Genomic DNA, 24,517 nt, shown 5'->3' on the forward strand with positions numbered 1-24,517 from the left:
GGTGGTCCTGCTGGCCCTGGCCTGGGTGGCGGTCTTGGTTGCCCGGAGGGCGGTTGTTCCCTGCCTGTTCCGGCTGCCGCTGCTGCTGCGGCGAGGGTCTTGGGGTGGGGATGGCTGGGCACTCTCCCTCCTTCTTTTCACGTTCCACCATCCATTTTAGAAGAACATAAACACTCAATTGAGCACAGGTGTTAGCTCACCTTTGCACTAACAGTTTGCATGGTTTAATGACTGAAATATTTCACACTAGTTGGTTTTAAGGCATAAGTATGCGTGTGAACACTATCTGTTTTGTGTACATGTCGACATGTGGACATTTTTGCAGCTAACAGGTGTGTTGATAACATTTGAGTGTGTTTGTGGACAGGCCCCGCCCTTTTTGTACTACATTTGAACCTTACCGTAACGATAAACAACCAGTAAACTTGTTGCTTTATGCTGCTTCATGGCCTTATCCCCCCTCCTACCCCCCCCTCTCTCTAACATCCTTTTCTTCCCTTCTTTCCTTTTCCGCCCGGTCCAACACCCAAGATTTTCAAACATGGTTGAAATTAATAAAGTTTGGCCTCAATTACAAAAGGGGTTTATTCAGACATACCTCTGGTTTGTATGAAGATTAATAACCCCTATTGTTAATGTAAAATATGTCCAACACAAGAGGCCCTCAGCTCTCATCTGTCTGCCCAGCTGTTGGACAGGACAAGTTAAAAAAACAAAAAAAACAAAAACAATGTGCATCGTAAAACTCAGAGGAAATACATATACAAATATTGACAATAAGTTTACCTTCAGCAGTATTCCATGTTGTCTGAGAATATAAAAAAAAACAAAATTTTCACCACGCTTCTAGCTTCTGAACAAGTCTGTTCAACACGCACACAGTGTTCAGTTGTCCCACCCTCAGGATGCTGTGTTTGGATTAACATCCAAAACTAACCAATCACACTCAAAGAATCCATTGATAAGCAATCTGACATCCAATAGGATTGGCCTAAACATTGAGCACACTTCATACACCTACAGTAACTTCAAAAAGTAATAAAACAAATAATAAGACACTGATAATACTTCAGTCAAAATCTTTGCCAATAGTTTAACTTAACATAAGTAACTTTACTGTTATCTAAAGAAAACGGAAACATAATAAAATTATGTAACACATTTATTTAACAAGCAAATGGACCATTACTCTTTTCTTCTTTTAAGACCGGGCCAAATTTGCATGTTTTTTCTGCTTTAGCCGTTTGTCTGCTGTTGTGTTCTCTGTCCTTCTTCAGTTCTGCTCTAATGACAAAGAACAAATTCTCCTTTGAAAAAGTAAATGTTTTTATATCGCACTGCAGAGGAAATGGCAGGAACACCCACAGAACATGCCCACAAGCAACAAAAAATGCACCAAGGCTTTGATTTAACTGTTCCCAGAAATTCCCTCTGATCGTTTTACAACAAAAGATGAACACTTTGTTGACTTCATCCCATTCAAACCCAAGCAGTTTGAAAAGGGTGATGTTGTCTGTTTTTTCCTTTCAGTCAAAAAGAGATTCACTTTGCAGAAAAACCAGAAAACTCAAAGAGTGTGGCTTTGCACACATGCACCAGCTGGTTTGTTGAAACAATGATGTGCTTTTCTGTTGCTCCTGAAAAGCGTTTTCGTGAAGACTTGGAGGTCAACTCTCTGCATCATACGGCCTTGGAATGTTCTTCCTCTCAGCTCTGCAGAGAACTATCCTTTCTAGTCTAGCTTCTATCAGAAACTGCTCAGCATATAATGGTTTTGTGTGGAGTCCCACTGGAGAGAAAGTGGCTGAACAACAACTGAAGTTAGCAGGTGGGGGTGAGGTGTGGGGTGTGGAATTGAACGTAGTATGAACCGTGAAGCTGCAGACAGCTGGTCCCCCTGTAGGGCAGACATCAACATTTGCAGCAGTTTTTCTGAATCACATCCCAACCTGCTTCCCCTGTCGCACATTTCTGTTTTAGAATTTTCCCTTTGAATGCATCTTACCATCATTTTCACTCCATCTCAATAACTTTCTTCCTGGTGTACATCTTTTTCCACAGTTTAAGTGTTCTTAGTGTGTTAGGGGTTTAAATGAAACAAACTGTTGATAAAACTCAATATTTCCAACTCTGTGAACTTGTGGAAAACATTTCAGACCCCACAGAAGCTCTGGTTCAAACAGCCATCAGCTATATGTTTGATGACTTCATCCAATGAGAATCTCAGGGTGTATTCAGACGGGAAAAATCCTTTGTTCCTGATCAAGTCTGCTAAATGTGTTTCGGATCGAGTCCTGGACCTTGACTTGGGTGTGTATACAAACTGGCATCAAGCAGACCATTCTGTTCAGACCAGAGCTTGGGAACAAAACCACGTGACTAAAGATCTCTTCAGTCATTGGCCACTACGAGGGCAGGTCAAAATAAATAGAGAAAGACTGACGTGCTGCTCCTCACAATCCTTATCGGAACAGTTGACTAATTAAAACTTGATATTTCAATTACCAGATTTGAACATCGGGAACAACACTTTTTACTTGTTACTTTGGTACGGCAAAGGCGTGCCACAAGGCGGTTGCTGGCAAGGCACGTATGTGCTTTAACTCAGGATACTAGCAACTGCAGGGATGAGGAGACGTCAGGTATGAAGGTACGCTGATGAGTGTTTATGACTAATAGATTTTTGGGAAAACATTTGAGAAGGAAAAATTGTTTTAATGAGTCTGCATTCATACACATTATAATGACTTTCCTCATTATAATGAGTTGCTGTGTTTCATCGTTATGGCATTGCTTTTAAGAGATCTCTGAACTACAAGGTTGTCATGATTCGACGTAAGGAAAACATGAGTTGACCAGACTATGCACCATAGAAGGAACAACGAACTGGCGTCGAGTGAAGATCCAGGAGCTTCTTAAGAAGGCAGCGGAGATGATAAGGTAAGTGAGTGCAGCTGGTCGCGGCCAGAACAGAAAAGGAGGGGGAGGAGGGGAGAGTAGCTGACAAGCAACATGACAGTACCCCCCCCTCAACGACCGCCACTCGGCGGTCCAAGGCGACGATCCGGATGAGTACTGTAAAAGTCGTTGATGAGGGTATGGTCCAGAATGAGGGAACGAGAGATCCAAGAACGTTCCTCTGGACCATACCCCTCCCAATCCACCAGGAACCGGACCCCCCGACCACGACGCCGGATGTCCAAAATCTTGTTGACGATGAAAGCAGGGGCTCCATTGATGGTATGGGCGGGTAATGGGGAAGTGGACGGCGGGCACAACGGGCTCTTGGTGACTGGCTTGATTTGCGAAACATGAAACGTGGGATGAATCTGGAGAGCCGCTGGGAGACGCAGCCTGACGCACGTCGGGTTAATAACCCGGTCAATAGTGCAGTGCCCAATAAATCTAGGAAACAGCTTGCGGGACGAAACCTGGAGAGGAATGTTCCGGGATGATAACCAAACCTTCTGGCCAGGTTGGTAATTGGGACTCACCCCCCTGTGGCGGTTTTTTATCTGGCAGTTGCTCTCCTTAGTGCGGATAAGAGCCACCCTGGTCTGCAGCCAGATGTCCCGACATCGTTGAAGATGGAGCTGGACCGAGGGAACTGCCAGATCCAATTCCTGAGAAAGAAACAAAGGGGGTGAGTATCCCAGGGAGGCTTCAAAAGGGGACAAGCCGGTAGCAGTAGAGGAGTGGGTGTTGTGGCATATTCCGCCCACACCAGATACTTTGACCAGTCTGCGTGGTTTTGGGCCGCCAGACATCTGAGAGCAGCTTCCTGTTCTTGGTTGGCCCGCTCCGCTTGATCATTGGCCTGAGGGTGGTAACCAGAAGTCAAACTGGCCGTGGCTCAGAGGGCGCCGTGGCTCAGAAAGCTTTCCAGACTTGAGACGTGAACTGGGGGCCACGATCAGACACAATGTCACAAGGGATCCCATGATGCCGGAAGACGTGATGGACGAGTGCGTCGTCAGTTTCAGTAGCAGTGGGTAATTGAGGCAGAGGAATAAATTGGGCGGCTTTAGAAAAGCGATCGATGACTGTCAGAATGACTGTATGGCCCTGGGACGGTGGGAGCCCAGTAACAAAATCCACCGCTATGTGGGACCAGGGACGGCTAGGTGTAGGTAATGGTAACAACAGACCGGAAGGGGGCCGGTTGGAAGTCTTGGAACGGGCGCAACTACTGCTGGCCGCGATGTACTCCTTAATGTCACGCTCTAATGTGGGCCAGAAAAAAACGACGTTTAAGGAGTCGGATGGTGCAGTAGTCCCCTCCATGGCAGGCAATGCGGGAGGTATGTCCCCAGGCGAGAACTTCAGATCTGAGAGAGTCCAGGACAAAAAGGCAGCCTGGAGGGCAGGAGGCGCCGGAAGGTATCTCACCTTGGGCCCGTTGAACCTTGTTTTTGATTTCCCAAGTGAGATTGCTAATAAAACATGAAGTTGGCAGGATTGGCGAGTCAGTGGAGGTGACAGAGCATTGGGTTTAACGTTACGACTGCCTGGACGGTATGTGATGGCAAAATTGAAACAGTCGAAAAATAAACACCACCGGGCGTGCGGGAGTTGAGTCGTTTAGCACTGCGGAGATAAGATAAATTCTTGTGGTCGGTCCACACTATGAATTGTTGTTCAGCACCCTCCAGCCAGTGGCGCCATTCTTCTAGCGCAAGCTTGATGGCTAGTAACTCCCGGTTGCCAACATCATAATTTTGCTCCGCTGGACTTAATTTACGTGAAAAAAAGGCGCAAGGCTTGAGTTTCGAAGGAACCTTCCTCAAGCTGGGATAAGACCGCCCCTACTCCGGAATCTGAGGCGTCAACCTCCACAATGAATTGTTTGGAAACATCAGGTTGAATCAGGATAGGGGCAGACACGAACAGAGACTTGAGCTTCTTAAACGCGGCATGGGCTGCGGGGTTCCAGATGAAAGGGCGATTGATGGAGGTGAGTTGCATGAGGGAGGCAGCAATGCTGCTGTAATCACGGATGAAGCGGCGATAGAAGTTCGCGAACCCCAGGAACTGTTGGAGTTTCTTACGGGACTGAGGGATCTCCCACTGGGGGACTGCCTCGATCGTTGCAGGATCAGGACGGATATTGCCCGCTTTGATGATGTACCCCAAAAAAGGAACGGAGGACACGTGAAACTCACATTTTTCTGCCTTAACATATAACTGGTTCTCGAGCAGTCTCTCAAGGACTATTTGGACGTGATGTTCATGTTGTGACAGATCGGAGGAGAACACAAGAATATCATCTAAATAAACGAAAACAAACCTATTTAAGATGTCTCTGAGTACGTCATTTACCAGACGTTGAAAAACAGCTGGGGCGTTAGTGAGCACGAACGGCATGACCATGTATTTGTAATGCCCTAACTGAGTGTTAAACGCAGTTTTCCACTCATCACCTTCACGCATGCGCACCAGGTGATAAGCGTTCCTAAGGTCGAGTTTAGTAAAGACTTTAGCATGTTGGACAGAGTATTTATCTTTGACAGTGATTTGATTTAACTCACGAAAATCAATGCAAGGTCGCAACGACTTATTCTTCTCTACAAAGAAAAACCCTGCGCCGACAGGGGACGAAGAAGGGTGAATATGACCCAGTGAGAGAACTTCTTGTATATAATTCTCCATAGATACTTTTTCGGGACCAGAGAGATTATATAATTTACCCTTAGGAAGGGGAGCACCATTTAAGAATTCGCTGGAACAATCATAGAGGAGGCAGGGCGCAGGCTTTAGATTTGCAAAACACGGAACGAAGATCATGGTAACAGGTGGGAATACTAGAAAGATCGATTTCCTTCTCCTCCTGACCGGATTCAGGATCTTTGGTGATAGGAATAGCAGAATGCAGGCAGTTGGCCATACAATAGGTGCTCCAATTAGAGATGCGAGAAGAACACCAGTCAATATGGGGACTGTGAGTCTGGAGCCATGAATACCCCAGGATTAAAGGGGTTCGTTGACATTGAATGATGAAAAATTGATGGTATTCCCGATGATTACCGGAAGTGAGAACTAGGACAGGACCTGTGCGCTTAGTGATGCGCGAGAGTTGTTTACCCCCTAGACCCGCAGCGTTAACCGGATTGGCGAGAGTTTCAACAGGAAGCGAGAGATCATTAACTAGACGCTGATACATTAAACTGTGCTCTGCCCCAGAATCTATGAGAGCTTTGAGCTCAAAAACTTGATTTTTATTACAGATCTTGACAGGAACAAATAAGAACTTGGAAACTTGAACTAGTTCAGAATTATCCCCCCTTGGCCTGTCACTTAATGGGGGTTCGGGAGTTTAAACGAATGTTACATTGCGAGACCTGATGACCCACCTGACCACAATAAAAACACAACCCCTCGTCACGACGTTTCTTTCTTTCCTCAAGGGAAAGCTTGGAATGACCGATTTGCATGGGCTTGTCAAGATTAAAGGCAGATGTTTCTCGGTTAGAAGGAGAAGCAACAGGTAAAGAGAGGGGAATTAACTGGGGAAGGCGGTGGCTTACGCTTCTTCTCAGAGAGACGTTCTCGTAGACGGATGTCAGATCTGAGGGCGGCAGTGACGAGATCTTCAAAAGAGTTGGCCTCCGGCTGGGAACATAAGTGGTCCTTAATGCATACATTTAGTGACTGGTAAAAAATTCCCCTTGAGTGCGGGATCCGGCCAACCTGCTTCGACCGCTAGAATCCGAAAGTCGATTAGCTGTTCGCTTACCAGACGGTTACCTTGTTTGAGACTCAGTAACCACCGGGTGGCTCCTTCCTGCTTTCGAGGTTGGTCGAGCACTAGGCGGAATTCTCCTAGGAAGCGGTCAAACGGGAGATGAGTGATGGGATGGGTTGCCAGGAATGCTTGAGCCCACTGTAAGGCCTTACTGTGGAGAGAGTTCACAATTAGAGAAATACGACTGTGATCGGCCTGATAGTACCTTGGGGCCTGTTGAAAAATTAGTTGGCATTGGAGCAGGAACCCTCCACAGGTTTCAACATCGCCATAAAAAGGTGCCGGCTGTAGACGGACATTTTCCGGGGCGAAAGTGGAAACAGAAGTGGTGTTGTTGCCGGAAATGGAGGCTTGAGCCGTGGCTGCGGGATTAGCCGTTTGGCCGGTTAGTTCAATCAACGTTTGCGTGATGCTGTCGAGGCGACAAAAAAGGTCCTGCTGGGCAGAGGACATCTGAGTCAGGGCGTCAGCTTGACGACTTAGGAGGTTACCTTGTAAAGCTATGGCGTGCCGGAGCCCTTCCGGGCCAGCTTGGTCAGGCGTTAGGCCAGTTCGTTTTGTCATGATTTGACGTAAGTTCAAAGTGACCCAAACGCTGGAACCCGGAAATAGACTTGAACAAAGAGGTAGGTTTAGTGGATTTAATGTTGAGTAGGAGCGAGTATGGCTTCTTTCCAGACGAGGAGCGGCAGCTGGCTGGAGGGGTCTTGCAGCGGAAATCCAAGAGCGTTTACACAGGCGACCAGAGGACTGCGACCAGGTGAGTTTCCAAGGAGGCTTTTCCTGAGGCAGAGAGAGAAGCACAATGAGTAGAGCGAAACGTGACAACATTCAGGAAACATGAGTTGGCCAGACTAGGAGGAACAACGAACTGGCGTCGAGTACAGATTAAGGAGCTTCTTAAGAAGGCAGCGGAGATGATGAGGTAAGTGAGTGCAGCTGGTTGCGGCCAGAACAGAAAAGGAGGGGGAGGAGGGGACATGCAACATGACAAAGGTAGCTTTTAGGATGATATCACAGCAGCACTGAGCGCGTGCAGCGTAACGAGTCACAGAAAAGCATGTAAGAAGCGTTTTCAGCTGTGCTGAAATAAACGTTCTAACAAATAAACAGTTGGAATCATTTTTCTGTTTGATAACAAGACAATCAGTGCTTAATATTTTCCAGCGGTTCACCCCTTCTTTCATCCCTACGCTGTTGACGTCGGCCACACTGGCCATTTTGGTTCAGTTATTCCTCTCTGAGTTTCATGGCGGCCTGTCAGACTCCTCCCCTTCCAGGTCTGCTGCTCATCACTCTCAGCTGTGACCACTCTACTCATCAAGACACCTGCTACTTAAGGAAACCCAGCTTCGTCATTCTTCGCCAGTCCGTTAACCCTGATGGTGCTTAGTCTCCAGAAGCTCACTACGTCTGGCCCCTTGTCTCGTCCTGAGCTAACCTTGTCTGTTTTCTGCACTTCATGTTTTCACCTAATGCCAAGAGGATCACCTGAGTCTTACCACCTCGAGCAGCAGAAGCCACAGCTCTCCTTTGCTGACGCCGCCTGTGAATGTGAGCCACAGTCTCTGTGCTCCTCTAGATCTCCAGCCACGCCACGCATAAAGCCACAGCACTCCTCAAGATCTCCTGCCACGGCACGCATCAAAAACTCTAGCCACGAACTCTGTCTTGCCCCTCGCTCTCGGAGTTCTACTGAACGGTACCAGAGTCTTCAATCAAGAGCAGCAGCCACGTTACCCACAGCCTTGCCAAGAACCAACAAGAACTCTAATAAATATCTTACTTTCCTCTTACCTACCGGTCTCTGCCTCTGGGTTTCAGCATCTGGGTCCGTCCCCCGTTCAAGTCATGACACTGAGGACGGATTGCATTCAGACTGAGGAATCTCAGAGCAAACCGAAGCTCAATCTGACAGGATACGAAGCGAGACCGCCTCCAAAGACAAGCCACACAGCGGTTCCTGGTCCCGTACCAGGATTTGCTCGTATGATCAGGGAAAACGTACTCTGGTTTACTTTAAACGAACCAAATGTGTTCAGTCTGAATACGCCCTCACTCTTTGTGAAGACTGCGGTCAAATGATCAGCTCTTCGCATTTCGATGGTAGCCCGTCCAAAGCCGTCTCTTGATTTCTTTCTGCAAAATTCTTACCAGACTTACGTTAGAAGGCTGCGACCGCTGGAAAACTGCTGAGAATTGGTGGGGCTTCAGGAAAAATGATCTTAGACCTCATGATGAATGTATTCATGTTACTGTTAATGCAGATGACGATTATATGATTGGTCTACCACTGGTTTCTACAGATCACACTTTCAAACAAGCTGTGGAGAATCCTGGAATCCTGGCGACTGGTTCCTCCGGGTGCTCCTCTGTAACGCCGTCCAACAGGACGGCTGGAGGAAGTTGGAACCGACTCATAAGCCACTCGTCCTCGTTTGCCAGCAAGTCTTCTTGCTGTCTAAAGATGCGTTCACTCCGAATTCTTCCATTTGCCACATCTTCTAAGAGCACAAGATCAGCCATTGTGCGTCATTACGCATTGTGATGGGGCATTTTATTTCCATCCATTTAATTGCATCTGACAAGCTACAGATGTCGGTAATAATCCACGTGGAAATGGGAAATTGTTCAGCGCAAATGTAATTTCTTCTATATGTCTTTCTGTCTGTCCGTCCGTCCGTCCATCCGTCCGTCTGTCCGTCTAATTGCACCTATATCTTCTCCGCCAGACGGACACACTGACGAGAATATCAGTTTTGTACATTATTTCGTTCTGTTAACTACATTATTTATGAGGATGAATTGCACAACATGCCAATATTGTAGAACATATTTCACTTTTCTTTTTGCAAATATGTGTTCATTTGAATTTCTGTTGTAATTTTCGTTTGATTTTTTTGTTTGTTTCACTGCTGATCGATCAAACGGGTGTTCGTGTAGGCCAGGGGTCGGCAACCCATGGCTCCGGAGCCACATGTGGCTCTTTCATCCATCTGTTGTGGCTCCCTGTGACTTTGGAAAATAATGAGTATTTTACAATGATTAAATTTTATTTTAGTTTTTTCATTTTTCATGGCATTTCAAAGGCGCTGCTGGCTCCGTACGAAGCGCATGCCACGTAAAAAACAGCTTCGTAATGAGCTCATATTTATCGGGCGAGACCTGCAGAGCTGATAGCAGGAGGAGACACGCCGGGCGGCTTCAACACTCCGATCTTCTGCCGGGAACTTGACGTACCGCGGGGCAGAAACTGATGACAGACTGAGAGTTCGCACCAGCGTTGCCAGATAGAGTCACAGGTTTCCAGCCGAAGAGTCATCTGAAAACCGCCAGACCCAGCCAAAAACCGCCCAACACAGCTTTTGTTGATGTTTTTTTTCCGTACTGGACTGATAAAATAAAAGATTTTTCTAAATAAAAGATAGTTCTGAGCAATAATAAAATATGTAAAATACTGAATATTTCTTCAGCAGGCCGCCTTCTTCCATTAATTTGCTTAACCCGCTCTATCCCCGCTATAACCTGCGTCCTGCTCTATCATCCTTGTGCGGCGCTGGAACCCAAACATGGAAACATGATTACCAAGTAGAACTCTTCAAAATAATAAACCTGATCTCTCCACATTCTCAGTGTCTACCATGCATTGATGAACACATCGCTTCATGCAGCGATCAGACCACAACCAGTAGCTCCTCCCACACGCGGCCGCGGTATCATCCTTTAAAGAACACAATGTGCATCTGCAGTGATGTATGTTTCAGACGATGTCCGATTGGCCAATCTACATGTCAATCAAGTCCTGTTCTTCTCAGTGAGGATTTTGATTGGCTGGTGGATTTTAAAGAAGTACTTTATTTTTTTTTAAAATCTTTTCTGGCCCGCGATCTACACTCATGTCATTGAAGGTCGATCGCGATCGAGGTAATGAGCACCTTTGAATAATATATACATGCATAATATATATAATGATGTCAAAACGGTTTGTGGCTCCGGGTGCTTTCTTTTTTATTAGGGGCGGTCCCAAATGGCTCTTTGAGTAAAAAAGGTTGCCGACCCCTGGTGTAGGCTGTTAATTGTAAGACTTGCTTTGTGAAGTCTTCATGTTATTTATGAGAGGCAGTATTGTCATTTTCATTTTCACTTTCACATGTTTCTTCCATCTGTCGACGGTGTCGCCGTTTCTCATTTCACCCGTTTTTGTGCGTACGCCTGGGTCAGAGCTTGCGTGAAGGACCGCACATTTTCCCGTCAAGTTTGCTTTTTATAAATACCAATTATTACGTAGAGAGTGGCGTACGCCTTCTTTTGTGCGTACGCAACGTTTATAAATGAGGCCCCTGGTCTAGGTTGATGATCTTCCACAGTCTTGATTTGTGTTAATGATCCTCAGTGTATTTAAGTGTCTGGTTTTCAGTTCTTTAATGTTCTCTGTTTTGATACCTTTTTGTGTCTTCATGGGTTTTGTCATGTTCTATTTTCTTTACTAAATCTTTTCGTTTCTGCCATCAAGCCTAGCTTCCCTTTTATCTTTGATCACAGTTTTATGTCTTTCACACTTCACTGAGCTGATATTTCACACTTTCTACGTGACAGAACCTAAATCAAAACCAGAAAAACTAGGTTTTAAGGCACCACTGAATGACCCAATCCTACAGCTAAGACTCCCCGAGGGGATTGCAGTCAGAGGGGTAAACTCTACTGTACAGTGTGCAAGAATATCACATGTTGAAAAAGGTATGCATCCAAATAGATATTAAAAAGTTATTTTATCAGTTGATCATAGAAATTAAGTTTTTGCACAGAGGGAACTAACAGAAGAAAAGCAACAAAAATTAACTCTGAATAGAATTTTATTCATTGAGTCTTAATAATAAAATAAACATTTTTAGAGCATATTTTAGACATAGAATGTAATGTAATAATTTAGACTAAAAAAATAATTTACTGAATAAATAAATCCTAACTTGGCAAAAAAAAAACCTCAAACGTAACAAGCATAAAACCTGACACGATTCAAACTTAGACAGAAACAAAGGAGGAAAAGACAAGAGATGTGACTATGACTGCTGAAAAAGTAGACTTTTACACCCTAAAGATAATAATTGATTTGTGGACCACACATAAAGCAAAAATGCTCAACACAATCTGAATGTGAAAACTGTTTAAAACAAATCATAAAAAGAAAATCTGAGAAATCAAAAAGACACAGATCTGCAAAATTTTGCCTGGATTTTCTTTCTCTCTTCAAACCTATTTTTTTTAAGGTTTTCAAAATGTTTTACTAGTATTTGGCCTTATCTCACTGGAAACAGTTCTGGTCAATAATAAATCGTAAACCCTAAAGGCCTTACCTTTTTCTCCTTTTATCTCAGTTAGGCTTCTGATTCCTCTGTATAGAAGATCTTCTCTGCAGGGTTGCTTTCAGAATGAATACGAGTATCTTTTATATCTCTTGACTAATGTCTGTCATAAAAGGTGTGGCAGTGTGGGGGCAGCGTGGAGGTCTTGCCTTGCTCCAGGATCGCCCACATCGAGCGTGCCCACAAACCCTACACAGAGAACCTGACGGCTTACGTGCGCCGGAACGCCCTAAGGGTGGCGGAGGTCTGGATGGACCAGTACAGGAGCCATGTCTACATGGCCTGGAACGTTCCTCTTCAGGTAAAATCTCCTCACTCACCTGACTGAACTGAGATCTGGTGTTTTCAGTGTGCAGAACTGGTGTGCAGATGTTTACCGTTGCATGTGTCCCAGTAACCCAAACTAATGGATTTAAAAGCACCTCTTTAAAAGTCTGTTTAGCTAAGTTTTATTTGCCTGCAACAGCCTTTTCATTAAGGAGAGATCTTACAATTTAGAAAGCAATATTTTTTTGAGGATTTGAAAATTGAAATATTCCAATATGGGTTGTGAACTGTTGAATGTGGCCTGACAAGCTTAAATCAGTTCAAGATTCTGATGGTGATCATAGAAAACCTGCGGCGCATTCATTTGGTCCGTCTGTATTCACACAGTCCATCTGCAATTGAACAAAGAATGGCTCCACTGGTGTGTGAATGTGTATGAATGTCCCGGTGATGGTCAGGGGGGCCATAGGTGCACACTGGCAGCCATGCCTCTGTCAATCTGCCCCAGGGCAGCTGTGGCTACATCAGTAGTTACCATCACCAGGCATGAATGAGGAGTGGAGGAATAATGGACACACTGTAAATGCTTTGGGCATCTGAAAAAGTGCACTTAAATCCAATCCAATATTATTTATTACCAAAGTATTGGCTCACCTGCCTTGACTCACATATACACTGAAGTGCCATCCCATTCTTAACCCATAGAGTTCAATATGATGTGGGCCGACCTTTTGCTGCTATATCAGCTTCAACTCTATGGTTGTCCACAAGGTTGATGAGTGTGTTTCTAGGAATTTTTTACCATTCTTCCAAAAGCTCATTGGTGAGGTCACACACTGATGTTGGTGGAGAAGGCCTGGCTCTCAGTCTCCACTTTAATTCCTCCCAAAGGTGTTCTATGGGGTTCAGGTCTAGACTCTGTGCAGACCAGTCAGGTTCATCCACACCAGACTCTGTCATCCACGTCTTTATAGACCTTGCTTTGTGCACTGAAGGGGCCGCTCCAAACTGTTTTACAAGGTTGGGAGCATGGAATTGTCCAAAATATTTTGGTTTCCTGAAGCATTCAGAGTTCCTTTCATTGGAACTAAGGAGCCAAGCCCAAGTCCTGACAAACAAACCCACACCATAATTCCTCCTCCACCAAATTTCACACTCGACACAATGCAGTCCCAAATGTACCGTTGTCCTGCAACCTCCAAAGCCAGACTCGTCCATCAGATTTCCACTGCTCTACAGTCCAGTGGCGGCGTGCTTTACACCACTACATCCATTGCTTTGCATTGCAGTGATGTGTGGCTTGGATGCAGCTTCTTGGCCATGGAAACGCATTCAATGAAGCTCTCTGCGTTCTGTACTTGGACTAATCTGAAGGTCACATGACCTTTGGAGCTCTGTAGCAACTGACTGCGCAGAAAGTCGGCGACCTTTTTGCACTATGAGCTTCAGCATCCGCTGACCCCTCTCCATCAGTTTACGTGGTCTACCACTTGGTGGCTGAGTTGTTGGTGCTCCCAAACTCTTCCATTTTGTTCTGATAGAGCTGACAGGTGACTTTGGAATATTTAGGAGCAAGGACATTTCACGAGTGGATCTGTTGTTCAGGTGGCATCCTATGACAGTTCCACGCTGGAATTCACTGAGCTCCTGAGAGCGGCCCATTCTTTCACAAATGTTTGTAAAAACAGTCTTCATGTCTGCGTGCTTGGTTTTATACACCTCAAACTCAAACTCAAACTTTATTTATTTATATAGCGCCCTTCATTTTGGTTAAAAACACAAAGTGCTTAACATAAAAACAGATAAAACAGTCATAAAAAATGAAAGTTGTTCAAAACAGAAAACAAAGGACAATCCCACAAAGAAGGTACCCCTCCCTCACCACCCCCCGCCCCCATCCCCACCCACCCAGTTACCCCAGTAGAACAGTGAACAGAAACAAATAACTGCAGTTGAAGAAGGTCTGGCTTGGTACTGCTGTGAGGAAACGATATCATGGGGATCCATTCATTCCAAGGCCCAGCCGGACCACAGGGGCTATTACCGCAGCGCCCGCCCAACACAGGGCAGCCCAGGGCCCCATCCATGGCTATTAGACCACAGAGTGGGACCCCAGCCCGCCCAACCAGAACGGGCACCACAGCAACGGCACGCCCTACAGGTCAAGCTGGTGGTGCCCAAGAATGATGGATCCCCCAGAGGAAACACTGGAGTATAAAACATCAGAATAAAAAATAAAAATGATCATAAAATAACAACAATAAAAATAGAAAAAGACCTGTGGCCAGAACAAGTGATAAGGACACCTGATTCTGATCATTTGGATAGGTGAGCGGCTAGTTTCAGTAATAAAGTGAATAGGATGTTTATAGGAGCTTTACAGTGAGAAGGTTCTAGTTCTCTGCCATAGCACAGTCTATTGCTAAAAGAAAAAAAAGAAAACTCTTTTATGTTGAGCAACATTCCAATGTTCTTCAATAAATGTTTTAAATTGCAAGGATAGGTTGTAAACATACTTTGGCCAGAGGGGTGGGGGGGTAGAGATGGTTCTCCGTATTTGTGGATTCTGCATATTTGCGTAATGTCCCTAACCCCCCTGCGAACGTGGGGGGAATGGATGAATCAATATTTCAGTTTGGATTCATATTTGAAAATCTCTGTAGGAAACAGGTTTTCTTTTTTTGTGGCTAAAAACGGCACTTAATAATAAAAGACCTCTGAGAACATCTTTACAACAGATCAAAAGACGATCGGAGTGGGACTTTAACATTTAGCATCGGACCCATAGGAGGCCAAAAAGCTGCCTTGGTCATTGTAAGCTGTAGCTTCTTTGTGAAAAAAGTGTCTCCTGCAGCTTGTCATTGTTGCTGCAGAGCCTGATAAAACAGTAGAGGGCAGAGAGTCTGCACTTTTGTCCCCCTGTCACCAAACATCCATCCATCTTCTACACTCACTGCATCCTAAGGAGGGTCAGAGGATCACTGGAGCCCATCCCAGCTGGCAGAGGCCAGAGGCAAGGTACATTCTGGACAGTCGCAGTACAGTTATGCAACACCTGTCCTTTCTTTCATTGCTGCTTTTAAAGCCTCCAAAGCTGCAATCAATGCAAAGCTAGCCTTTTCTTTTCTGACATATGATTCAGATCAACAAACCCTGTGTAATATCACATGACACACATTATTTGTGTGTCAGAATAAATACAGTCTAATGCTTTTACTCACTCTGGAAGGAAAAAGCTGCTTAAACCTGCTTAAACCTTTTAAGCACACCACATAGTTTTTTTGTACAACTGGAAAAAGAAAACTGTCAACCAAACATGTGGTGATTTTTGTGTGGTGCAACATTAATTTTGTTTAGTTAATCCGAGTTGACGGGTGCGTGTCTTGCGGGGCGCGCACCCCAAGTTGACGGGTGCGTGTCTTGCGGGGCGCGCACCTCAAGTTGGACGGGTGCGTGTTCTGCGGGGCGCGCACCCCGAGTTGGACGGTCGCGTGCCCAGGGGGGTACGCGTCCCGAGTAGACGGTCGCGTGTCTCAAGGGGAACGCGGCCTGAGTTTGTGTGGCCGGTTGGCGTTAGTGTGTCGCATCTTAGGTTTGTGTGATCCGCGTCCTGAGTTTGTGTGTGCTCCACTTCGGGTAAAAACTTCTTTTGAAAAGAAGTTTTATCTTGGGTAGGGGGGTGTTACGGCTGTGGCCGTATTTGGTTTTGTTTTGTTCTGTGTTTTGTGTATTATTTCTGTATCAGAGTGGGACTTGTGTTTTGTGTGGATCTTTGGGTTTGTATGTCTTTGTTTGTGATTAATTTCAGGTGTGGTGGAAAGGGCGTGGCCTCCCAATCGGACCAGCTGGTGGAGGCAGCCTTTAAAGCCACCATTTGGACATCCAGTCCGTGGGAAGGGAGCCTTGCAGCAACAGTCTTCACTGCAGCTTGGCCCTCTTCTCCATTTTGGTTTTGATTTCACCTCTTGTTTAGTTGTGTGTTGCACTTTAGTATTTTGTATTCGTAGTTCTTCGTAGTTTGTATTGTTTGTGCCCACTCTGATTTAGTCTTTTGGTTTATAGTTATTTAAGTGAAGCTGTAGGGGTGAACTGCCATTTTGTTTAGTACATGTTTTCTCCTGTTTTTGTTAGGTTAAGGAGGTTAGTTTTTGTCTTTATTTTCCTTTTCCTTTGTACAGATAAGATTACATGTTTCAGTTAGTTGGGGTTTTGTTTGTTATTTTGGCCTGGGTTCACCCTGAAGCCTTTTAGCCTCACTTTTAGTTCTTGTTGGTTGTTTATTTGTAAATAAATATGGTTATTTTATGGAGACATTCGTTTGGTGCTTTTTGTTACAGTCAACTTTGGCAGCCAAACCGTTACTTTTTTATGTTCCCCCCCCTAGCACCCCTAAACACAAAGGGGGCGTAACACTGGGTCTCTTCTTTTTCCAGCCTGTCTGATGAAGCACATATCCTAGAAAGGGGAGTTCAGTTTCTCATGCCACATTCAGGCCGGATTACTGTCTTGTAAGAATTTAAGAAATTCAACAAAAGCTGTCCAAAAAAATGATTTTGATGAATGATCTCCAGAAGAAACTCTTCAAGAACCATCTTGAGAAATCTAACCTGGGCATACTGTCTCTGTCTCAGTCTCTGATATGTTTGAATCTGAAAGCGTCGCACAGAAGTTTCTGCAGCTTTGGAACTCCAGACTCCGCGAGATCCATCATCCATCTACACATGGAGGAAACTGAACACAGGAGTAGCTTCTTAAAGGAGTGAGCAACCAAAACAAGACCCCAACACAAGCAGGACGCATCCAGGAGATCAGGAAAGAAGGAGAAGAAAGACCTGCAGGTCTCATTTAAGGTCAAAGGTCATGATGCAACAGTCAGAAAAAGACTTTAGGACCAACATGAATCCATGAGAGAGTTCAAGGGGAAAGACAAGAACAAAGAGGAACATCTGGACAAATATTCTGATCAGACAGAAGAGGATGTAAGTCCTCAAAGATCTGAAGGAGGTGGGAGTGTATTTTTATTTGTATTTGTATTTATTCATTTAAGGGACAATGCATACAACAAATAGTGTAGAATACTCTAAAGGTAATGAGACACTGTAAATATGCAGGATTGTAGCCTAGGCTAATTTCCATCCTCTGTCCCGTTCTGACCATGGCCAGCCACCTAGAGACTTAAAATAAAATGAGTAAAACAGAGTAAAAATGTACATATATAGCGTAAAATTGCATTAGAAAAATGACCTGCAATCTTACGATCATGGGTCGACTGCCCTACTGCTGCACCACGGCCGCCCCATATTAGTGCAAAGGTGTTACTACAAAGGGGAATATTCTGCTGTGTTCCAACCAATTTCACATTTAAACATTTTAAACATAATTCCAAAAAAAATTAATTAAAATTGCATGCACTAAATTAGATGAACTAAGGGAATTATTAGATATTCACCTCACCCAGCTCACTCTGTTAGACAGAAACACTGCAAAGCGTGAGACAGCGCAGAGGACAGCATCATGACACATTCACCTTTTCCACCGCTAGCCTGACACAGTTAAACCAGTGACGTGCAGTCAGGAGAGGCAGGTGAGGCACAGCCTCACCTGTCATTATGGGAAGAAAAGAGAAAAAATAAATTCAATTATTATATTTAATCAGTAATTTGTGCTTTGCAGTCATTTTCCATTTAAATGTACCATTTTTGGGTGTTTTTTCTTTTCAAAATCGCTGAATTTCCGCATTTGCCGTTCAGATACTAAGTGACGTGCGATGAGGCACCAGCCCGCTGAGCCTCACCTTGGATTGCGCAATACCTATGCAGTCAGACGGTACTGCTGTCTCTCTGTATGTCGGTTCAATCACTTGTACTATATGAGCCGAGTTTACATAATTTAGCAGATGTATATGATGTACAGTGTTTGTTTTTATAAATAACTGTATGTGAGGGACGTGTTTCTTGTGCTGAGCGCTAAACGCCAGCAAAAAAGCCGCTGGGTGAGGCCAGCAGTTCTCGTGCCTCATGTTAGGGGGCGCCGGTGAGCCCTGAGATTATGACGCTAAAAATAATAGAATAAGTGTTAGCAAGCGGCAAGTCATTTTCTTCAGAAGGAACAGCGTATGGACTTCATTTACAAGTAAAGGTAAGACGATAATAAGGTTTGTGCTTTTTCTATGCTGCACTTTGTATATGAAAAAAACATGTTGAAATGATATTTTAAACAAAACACGTTAACTGTTGTCAATCAAATGGTGAATAAGTTACTCAGTATGGTTCATATGTTTGTAAATCTGACTGATGACGTCAGTGCCTCACCAGCCATTAACCTCACCGCACGTCACTGAGTTAAACTAATGTCAAAAATTAATAACTGAAATGCAACCAAAGACCACCATCCAAATAAATGTCTAATGTCTTGTAATCTGCAATCTAATTGCCTGCAATTCTTATTCCGCTGGCCTGAGCCCACTGATGGGTTGCAAGTGCCCTTCTGCAGGGCCCTGAGATTGAATCTGTGTTGTTTGTTGATTGCAAGTTACAGGGAATAAAAGTCTTGGTTCATTTTGTATGCACTAAAACTGGGTGGATTAAAAAAGGTTAAAAATTGCTATGTTTCACAAAACATACTGTATATAGCATTAGTTTTCTGTGTTTTAGAATTTAAGGTAGGGTATGGTAGGTGTAGGTACCCAAACTATTCAGCCTGCAATTACCGTTTGAGGTCCTTCAGGGTCCTGGGACTAATGCTGAAGTCACATTCTTTTGATTGGCTGTCCGTTGGTCCTGTGACGTGTCAGATTGTGATAGGACAAATTACAATACTGGTAAATGGTAAATGTCGTACACGGATACAGAGCTTTTCTACCTTCCTTGAAGGCCCAAAGTGCTTTACAGTCATAGTTCCATTCACCCTTTCACACACACATTCACAGACTGGTGGTGGCTCTGCTGCCGAACACTGGCGTCAACCTTAAAAACCAGAGTTAAGGTGGGGTTCAGTGTCTTGCCCAAGGACACTTCGACACATGAGCAGGGCAAGGCGAGAATTGAATCTGCAATCTTCCGATCAGAGGTCGACCAACCTACCGCTGCACCATGGCCACCCCATACTACCATAGAAGAAGATATTATGAGGGCCCCTGTGAACATACAGAGATCTGACAGAGCAACATTATCTTTTAAACTTGAACCTTCCCTGCCTGCAAACACAGGTCTTTTTACAAAGTGGGTTGTGGCAAAATCTCTCTATAAACATTACAAAGAATAATGTCACACACAACTTATGAAGGAAAATAACTTTAGGTTACAAAAGGAAACATGAAAATGAATATTATAGAGCTAGAGCAGATCTTGACGCAACGTAGTTTGTCAAAAGTGGGGTTACCGTAGTGTGACGTTGACCTCAGTTGAAAGGACCCCAAAGGGTAATTGCAGGCCGAAAAGTTTTGGTACCTACACTGGACTGCTGTCATTGAAAAATGTGCTCCAAATTAGTGTATATCTCCCTCTATTCTTTTGTTCTTGCACTCTCTAGCTCTCTTGTATGCTTATGTACATTTACCAGATTGTACATTTCTTTGATCTTATTGTTTAAACTTTTACAATGATTCTTCTTTTTCAAAACGTTACCTTGAGACCTTTGCACCCCTAAGTATTGACTGCACATGCATACATGGCCAATAAAAAAACCTTGAAGCTTGAAGCCAGGCTTGTTCTGAATAGGACAGCAACACAACAAATGTGTTATGTTCAAACAAAGTTACAACTTCATTTTAAACTGTGTCGTTAAAAACTTGAATCTCTGAGCACCAATGAAAAAAGTAGATATTTTTAATAAATAGGAAAGCCAGACAGAAGACTAGATGGCTGTATGGTGCCAAAAGTGGGACAAGTGGTCACCCTACTTGTATCTAATTGCTTACTGCTACATCCTCAAACTCTCAGCACTTCCTCTACAAACTACCAAAACTCTGGACAGGAAAAAATAAATGTAATAATTGTCCAATATTGCAAATGCAAGTTGCTCTGGGTAAAACATGGTAAAATATTAAAATGTATGTCTATTTGTGGTTCATCAATTTAGCCAGTTTGTTAACAGATGGACTGATCAGAATTAGAAAAGCTGTGATTCATATTCAATTTGGAAAGAGTCTTCAGGGGTTTTGTCATTTTACTCATCTTCTTCGATTTTAAGCATATGTCTAGTAACAGAATACAAAAATAACCTTTTAAAATACCTGCCCATATGGTTAACCCATTAGCACTCTTAATGTGGTACTCATTTGTAGAAAACCATGTGGGTCCGACATACAGTGGCCCAGTTACAGCCCAAGTCTTTATGGCCCAGATGCAACCCATATGGGCCTTACTTGGCTGACCTACATGGGTTCTAGCCCACATGGATCCTTTGTAGGGCCCTAACAGGTAACCCATGTGGGGGGCCAATATGGGGCCAATGTAGGCAAAACCTAATGGGGCCTTCAAAGTTTACCCCAAATAAACCCATGCCCAGTCAGTACCCACACAGCCCACCTCTTTCCCAGTTGGGGCCCACGTGACATTGCTTGCTGGGAGGGTCCACAAAACTGCAGCCCTCTACCCTCCACACAGTTCAAGAAAAAGCCATAGCAGTAAATAAGAATAGGTGCAGACCTGCTCTGTGCCATTCTCTTCCAGTAATGACTCACCTTTTCTGACTTTCTGTCCACTCATCCTGTCTCCATGCTTCACTTGCTGCCTTTGTTTGGGTTTGGAAGTGCTGCTCACAGCTGTTGTGACCACGGCAGGAGTTCCTGCTCTTTTCAGTATTCATGGGTTACTCGATTACTAATTTCAACAAACAGCGGACCAATGCTTTTAATCCTTTCCTGCAATCCAGATTGATATTTTTTAATAACATTGTTTTCTTCAAACATGGAATTGAGAGCTTTTTTTGCAAAAATAGACAAAAACAACAAAATTCAACAAGTGTCAAAAGAGGATCTTTAAGTTTAGAGTTTTGTGTTTTCATGTTTTGTGACTTTGATGTTATTTCCTTTTATTCTGCAGTGATGGCTAAAAAGGTGTCTTTTTTAGCTGGTTTGACCGCTTCATGCTGTGTCATTCAGAGTGTGCAGCAGAGCTTAGAAGGAGCTGCAGGCCCTGAAGTTGCTCGTTATTCCAGATTTTACTGCAACAATGCAGATCAGACGGTTGAAGCTTATTGTACTTATTGCTCTGCTTGAGGTTGTGGCTTTTCAGCGGGGCACTTAAACTCTAAAATAGCTCTGTTGTGTTTACTTCCTCCTCCAGGACTCAGGAATCAACATCGGAGACATTTCTCAGAGAAAAGCCCTGCGGTCCAGACTCAGATGTCGACCGTTTAGCTGGTTCCTCGCCAACATCTACCCAGAGCTGCGCTCCTACAGTGACACAGTCGCTTATGGCGTGGTGAGTTGTTTCAGGAGAACCCTTTCTTCCTCCCAGAAAATGAAATATTTGTTCACTTTCTTTATTTTTTTTCATTTCAACTTTTTTGTTGTTGTGTTTTTTAGTTAGCCTCAACAAATCACTAAAAGTCGCACAACAGCACATCTTCATTCACACAAATGCATTCTCATTTTTCAGAATATATTGTATCCAGATTTAAATATCATTCTATACGCTACAGAGTTCCTTTGCAATTGTCTGTTTGCAAATGAAAAGGATGAATGCATTTCTTGTTCAAAGCTGAAAACTAAACAAACACTGAGACAGACTTGTCCAACAATGTGTTCAGGTTGATTGTTTCAAATAACCAAAAAAAAAGAACTCAAAAACATTTGGAAAAGCAACTGACATAGAAAAGACACACAAAATAATCGATTTAAAGTAATCCAAAAATGACTAAGTAGGCTGGATATTTTAAAGATAAAACCTACCGTTCATGACTATGGTTCTGGTTCATTTTTAACACAGTTTATCACAAGATAGAAAGTCACTTTCCACCAAATACTTTAATTTTCCAAAATGCAGGAAAAAAATGTCCTTTTTGGAGACCAGGAGAGCTTCTTAAATTAATGTAACACTATTGGAAAACAGCTGCAGCCAATCAGGAACACAAAGCCCACAAGAACACCAAGCAAAACACCAAAACCTGTCCATGCTTCCCATAATCCAAGAAGATTTAAGCATCTTCCTTTTGAATAAATGGTTGTTTTCACACCAAAGTAACGTTGGTGGTTTTTTTGGTCGAGCACAAAAGTATATATTTTTTCTGTGTTTCAGTGACATTTAAGAAGACAATCCACATTTACTTTCTTTTTTGGCTTATACAGATCGAAGTTGCTGATTTCCCTGAACATTGGTGTGCTTCTGTCGCACCTGCTTGTCGGTGATATTTCTCACTAAAGCCGTTCAAACTGTAACAAAGTTTTTCACTGTTTGGAACAAAAGCAATGACGTTTTAAAGATGTTTCTGAGAAGCAGCTGATTTTAAAGCAAAGCCTCCTTTTCTGTCATGCTTCTCAGAGGTGTGGAGGTCTCCCACTTCATCTGCAGGAATGGATCTTCTTGTTTGCAACAATTCCCAGTGTTATAGCTCTAAACGTGTAATTATTCTACAGCTCTTTTTCTGTTCTCCTGTCTGTGAAAGCTCTGAGAGTTTCCACAGTTAAACTAATGAAATGATTGTGTCACTGCTCAAACAAACAATCATTAAAAAAAAACAAATAACAGCAGAGACTGGAAGACTGAATCGTTTTTCTGCCACATGACTTCTGAAAAGCTTTCTATTTCAGCTCAAGGCTTTGGGAGGATTTTGTATAATTGAAAAATGAAAGTAATTTGTGGAAAGCGAAGCAGAATTGCCCCACACCCCGCTCTGACCGCTGCTGCTGATAGAGAAAGAAAAGAAAGACTCAGTTGTTCGTCTGCTAACGGTTTCATTTCTGATTAGGATTTCTGATTGTGGGCTTTCTGCTTTTAAGACTTTTCGGTAAAAAGTGTTTCATCTTCATTGTGAGTCTAGGACTTCTGCTTCTGCTCAACATTTTGGCTTCACTGACTTTGGGTCAGGATAATTTGGGCTTAAATTTAGATAAAAAATAGTTGATCTCTAAATGAACAGTCTGAATCCCATCATGTCTGTTTCTCACAATAGAAGCTGGACAGTTTTTTCTAGTGAGCATGTGTGAGGAGGCTCTGCTGTGGGGGTGTGAGATGAAGGCTTTGCTTGAAACTGTGAATTAGAAATGCATAATATTGCAGGATTTTGAAGCGCAGATATATTTTTTTAAATGTGTTGTCCATCATCTAATTTATTTAGTAAAGATTAAACACTAAACCTTCAACTGATGTACAGTTGACAATGAACTACATAACATTACTGACCTTATAGCTTGTGCATCAGGTAGCAACTCCAGTGGTAACCTGGACATGGATTTGGTTCAGAGCAGACTAACCAGAGCAGATCCTGAAGTCATGTTTGTGTCATGAATTGCAATGAACGAAAACAGACCCAGATGGAAGGAAAACAGGAGAGAGAAGGTAAGTAAAGATGATTTGTTTCTTTGCAGGTTGTGGAGACGTTGGCGAGGATGACAGCTGGTGGCTGCAGGTGAGAAGCTGAGCGAGAGATAGGAATACAGGTTCGAGGTCATGGCGGGGCTGGAGGATAGGCATGAACAGGATCGTAGTGGAGGTACAAACGGTTCAAGGAGCGTTCCCAGGTTTCCACTTGTGGATGGTTTGTTTTCCATGGAGCAACGAACTGGCAATGAATGCTGGACCTGGATCTCCTTATGAAGGCTGCAGGTAGATGAGTTGAGTGGAAACAGCCTGGAGTCCTCAGGAGCAGAGCAGAGAGGAGAGGGGGAGGAGAGTTGCCAGAAGCACCATGACAGTTTTTCCTGATTCCTGCATTTCTCCAATTGACTGTACATGTACATATATGAGAATGGACTGCCACACAGAAAATGGTTTACTTACAGTTTCAAGAAAATGAAGTCAATTCAGAAGCCATTTATTTGCAATAGTGACGTTACCATGTTGGAGCCAGACAACGTCAGTAAACAGTGATTGGTCGGAGTTGGTCTGAGTGAACATTTCTATGGTAACCACTCTTGCCAATGAGGAGTCAACTGGTTTTTAGTCCACACCCCTACCACTTGAATGCACTCTCAGAAGAATCT

The 24,517-nt window shown here is 43.7% G+C and overlaps 1 protein-coding gene across 2 annotated transcripts in view; it reads left to right on the top strand.

The window, feature by feature from the left end:
* Window positions 1-24,517, top strand: part of LOC101163132 (polypeptide N-acetylgalactosaminyltransferase 18) — a 262,834-nt gene that overhangs the window by 171,256 nt on the left and 67,061 nt on the right. For both annotated transcript variants that reach the window (XM_023955408.1, XM_023955406.1), the window contains exons 7-8: window positions 12,221-12,406; window positions 21,660-21,797. In XM_023955408.1, the coding sequence (XP_023811176.1) occupies window positions 12,221-12,406; window positions 21,660-21,797 (324 nt within the window). The remainder of the gene's footprint in view (window positions 1-12,220; window positions 12,407-21,659; window positions 21,798-24,517) is intronic.

Source organism: Oryzias latipes, chromosome 6 (genome assembly GCF_002234675.1).
Source record: "Oryzias latipes chromosome 6, ASM223467v1".
NCBI lineage: Eukaryota > Metazoa > Chordata > Actinopteri > Beloniformes > Adrianichthyidae > Oryzias > Oryzias latipes.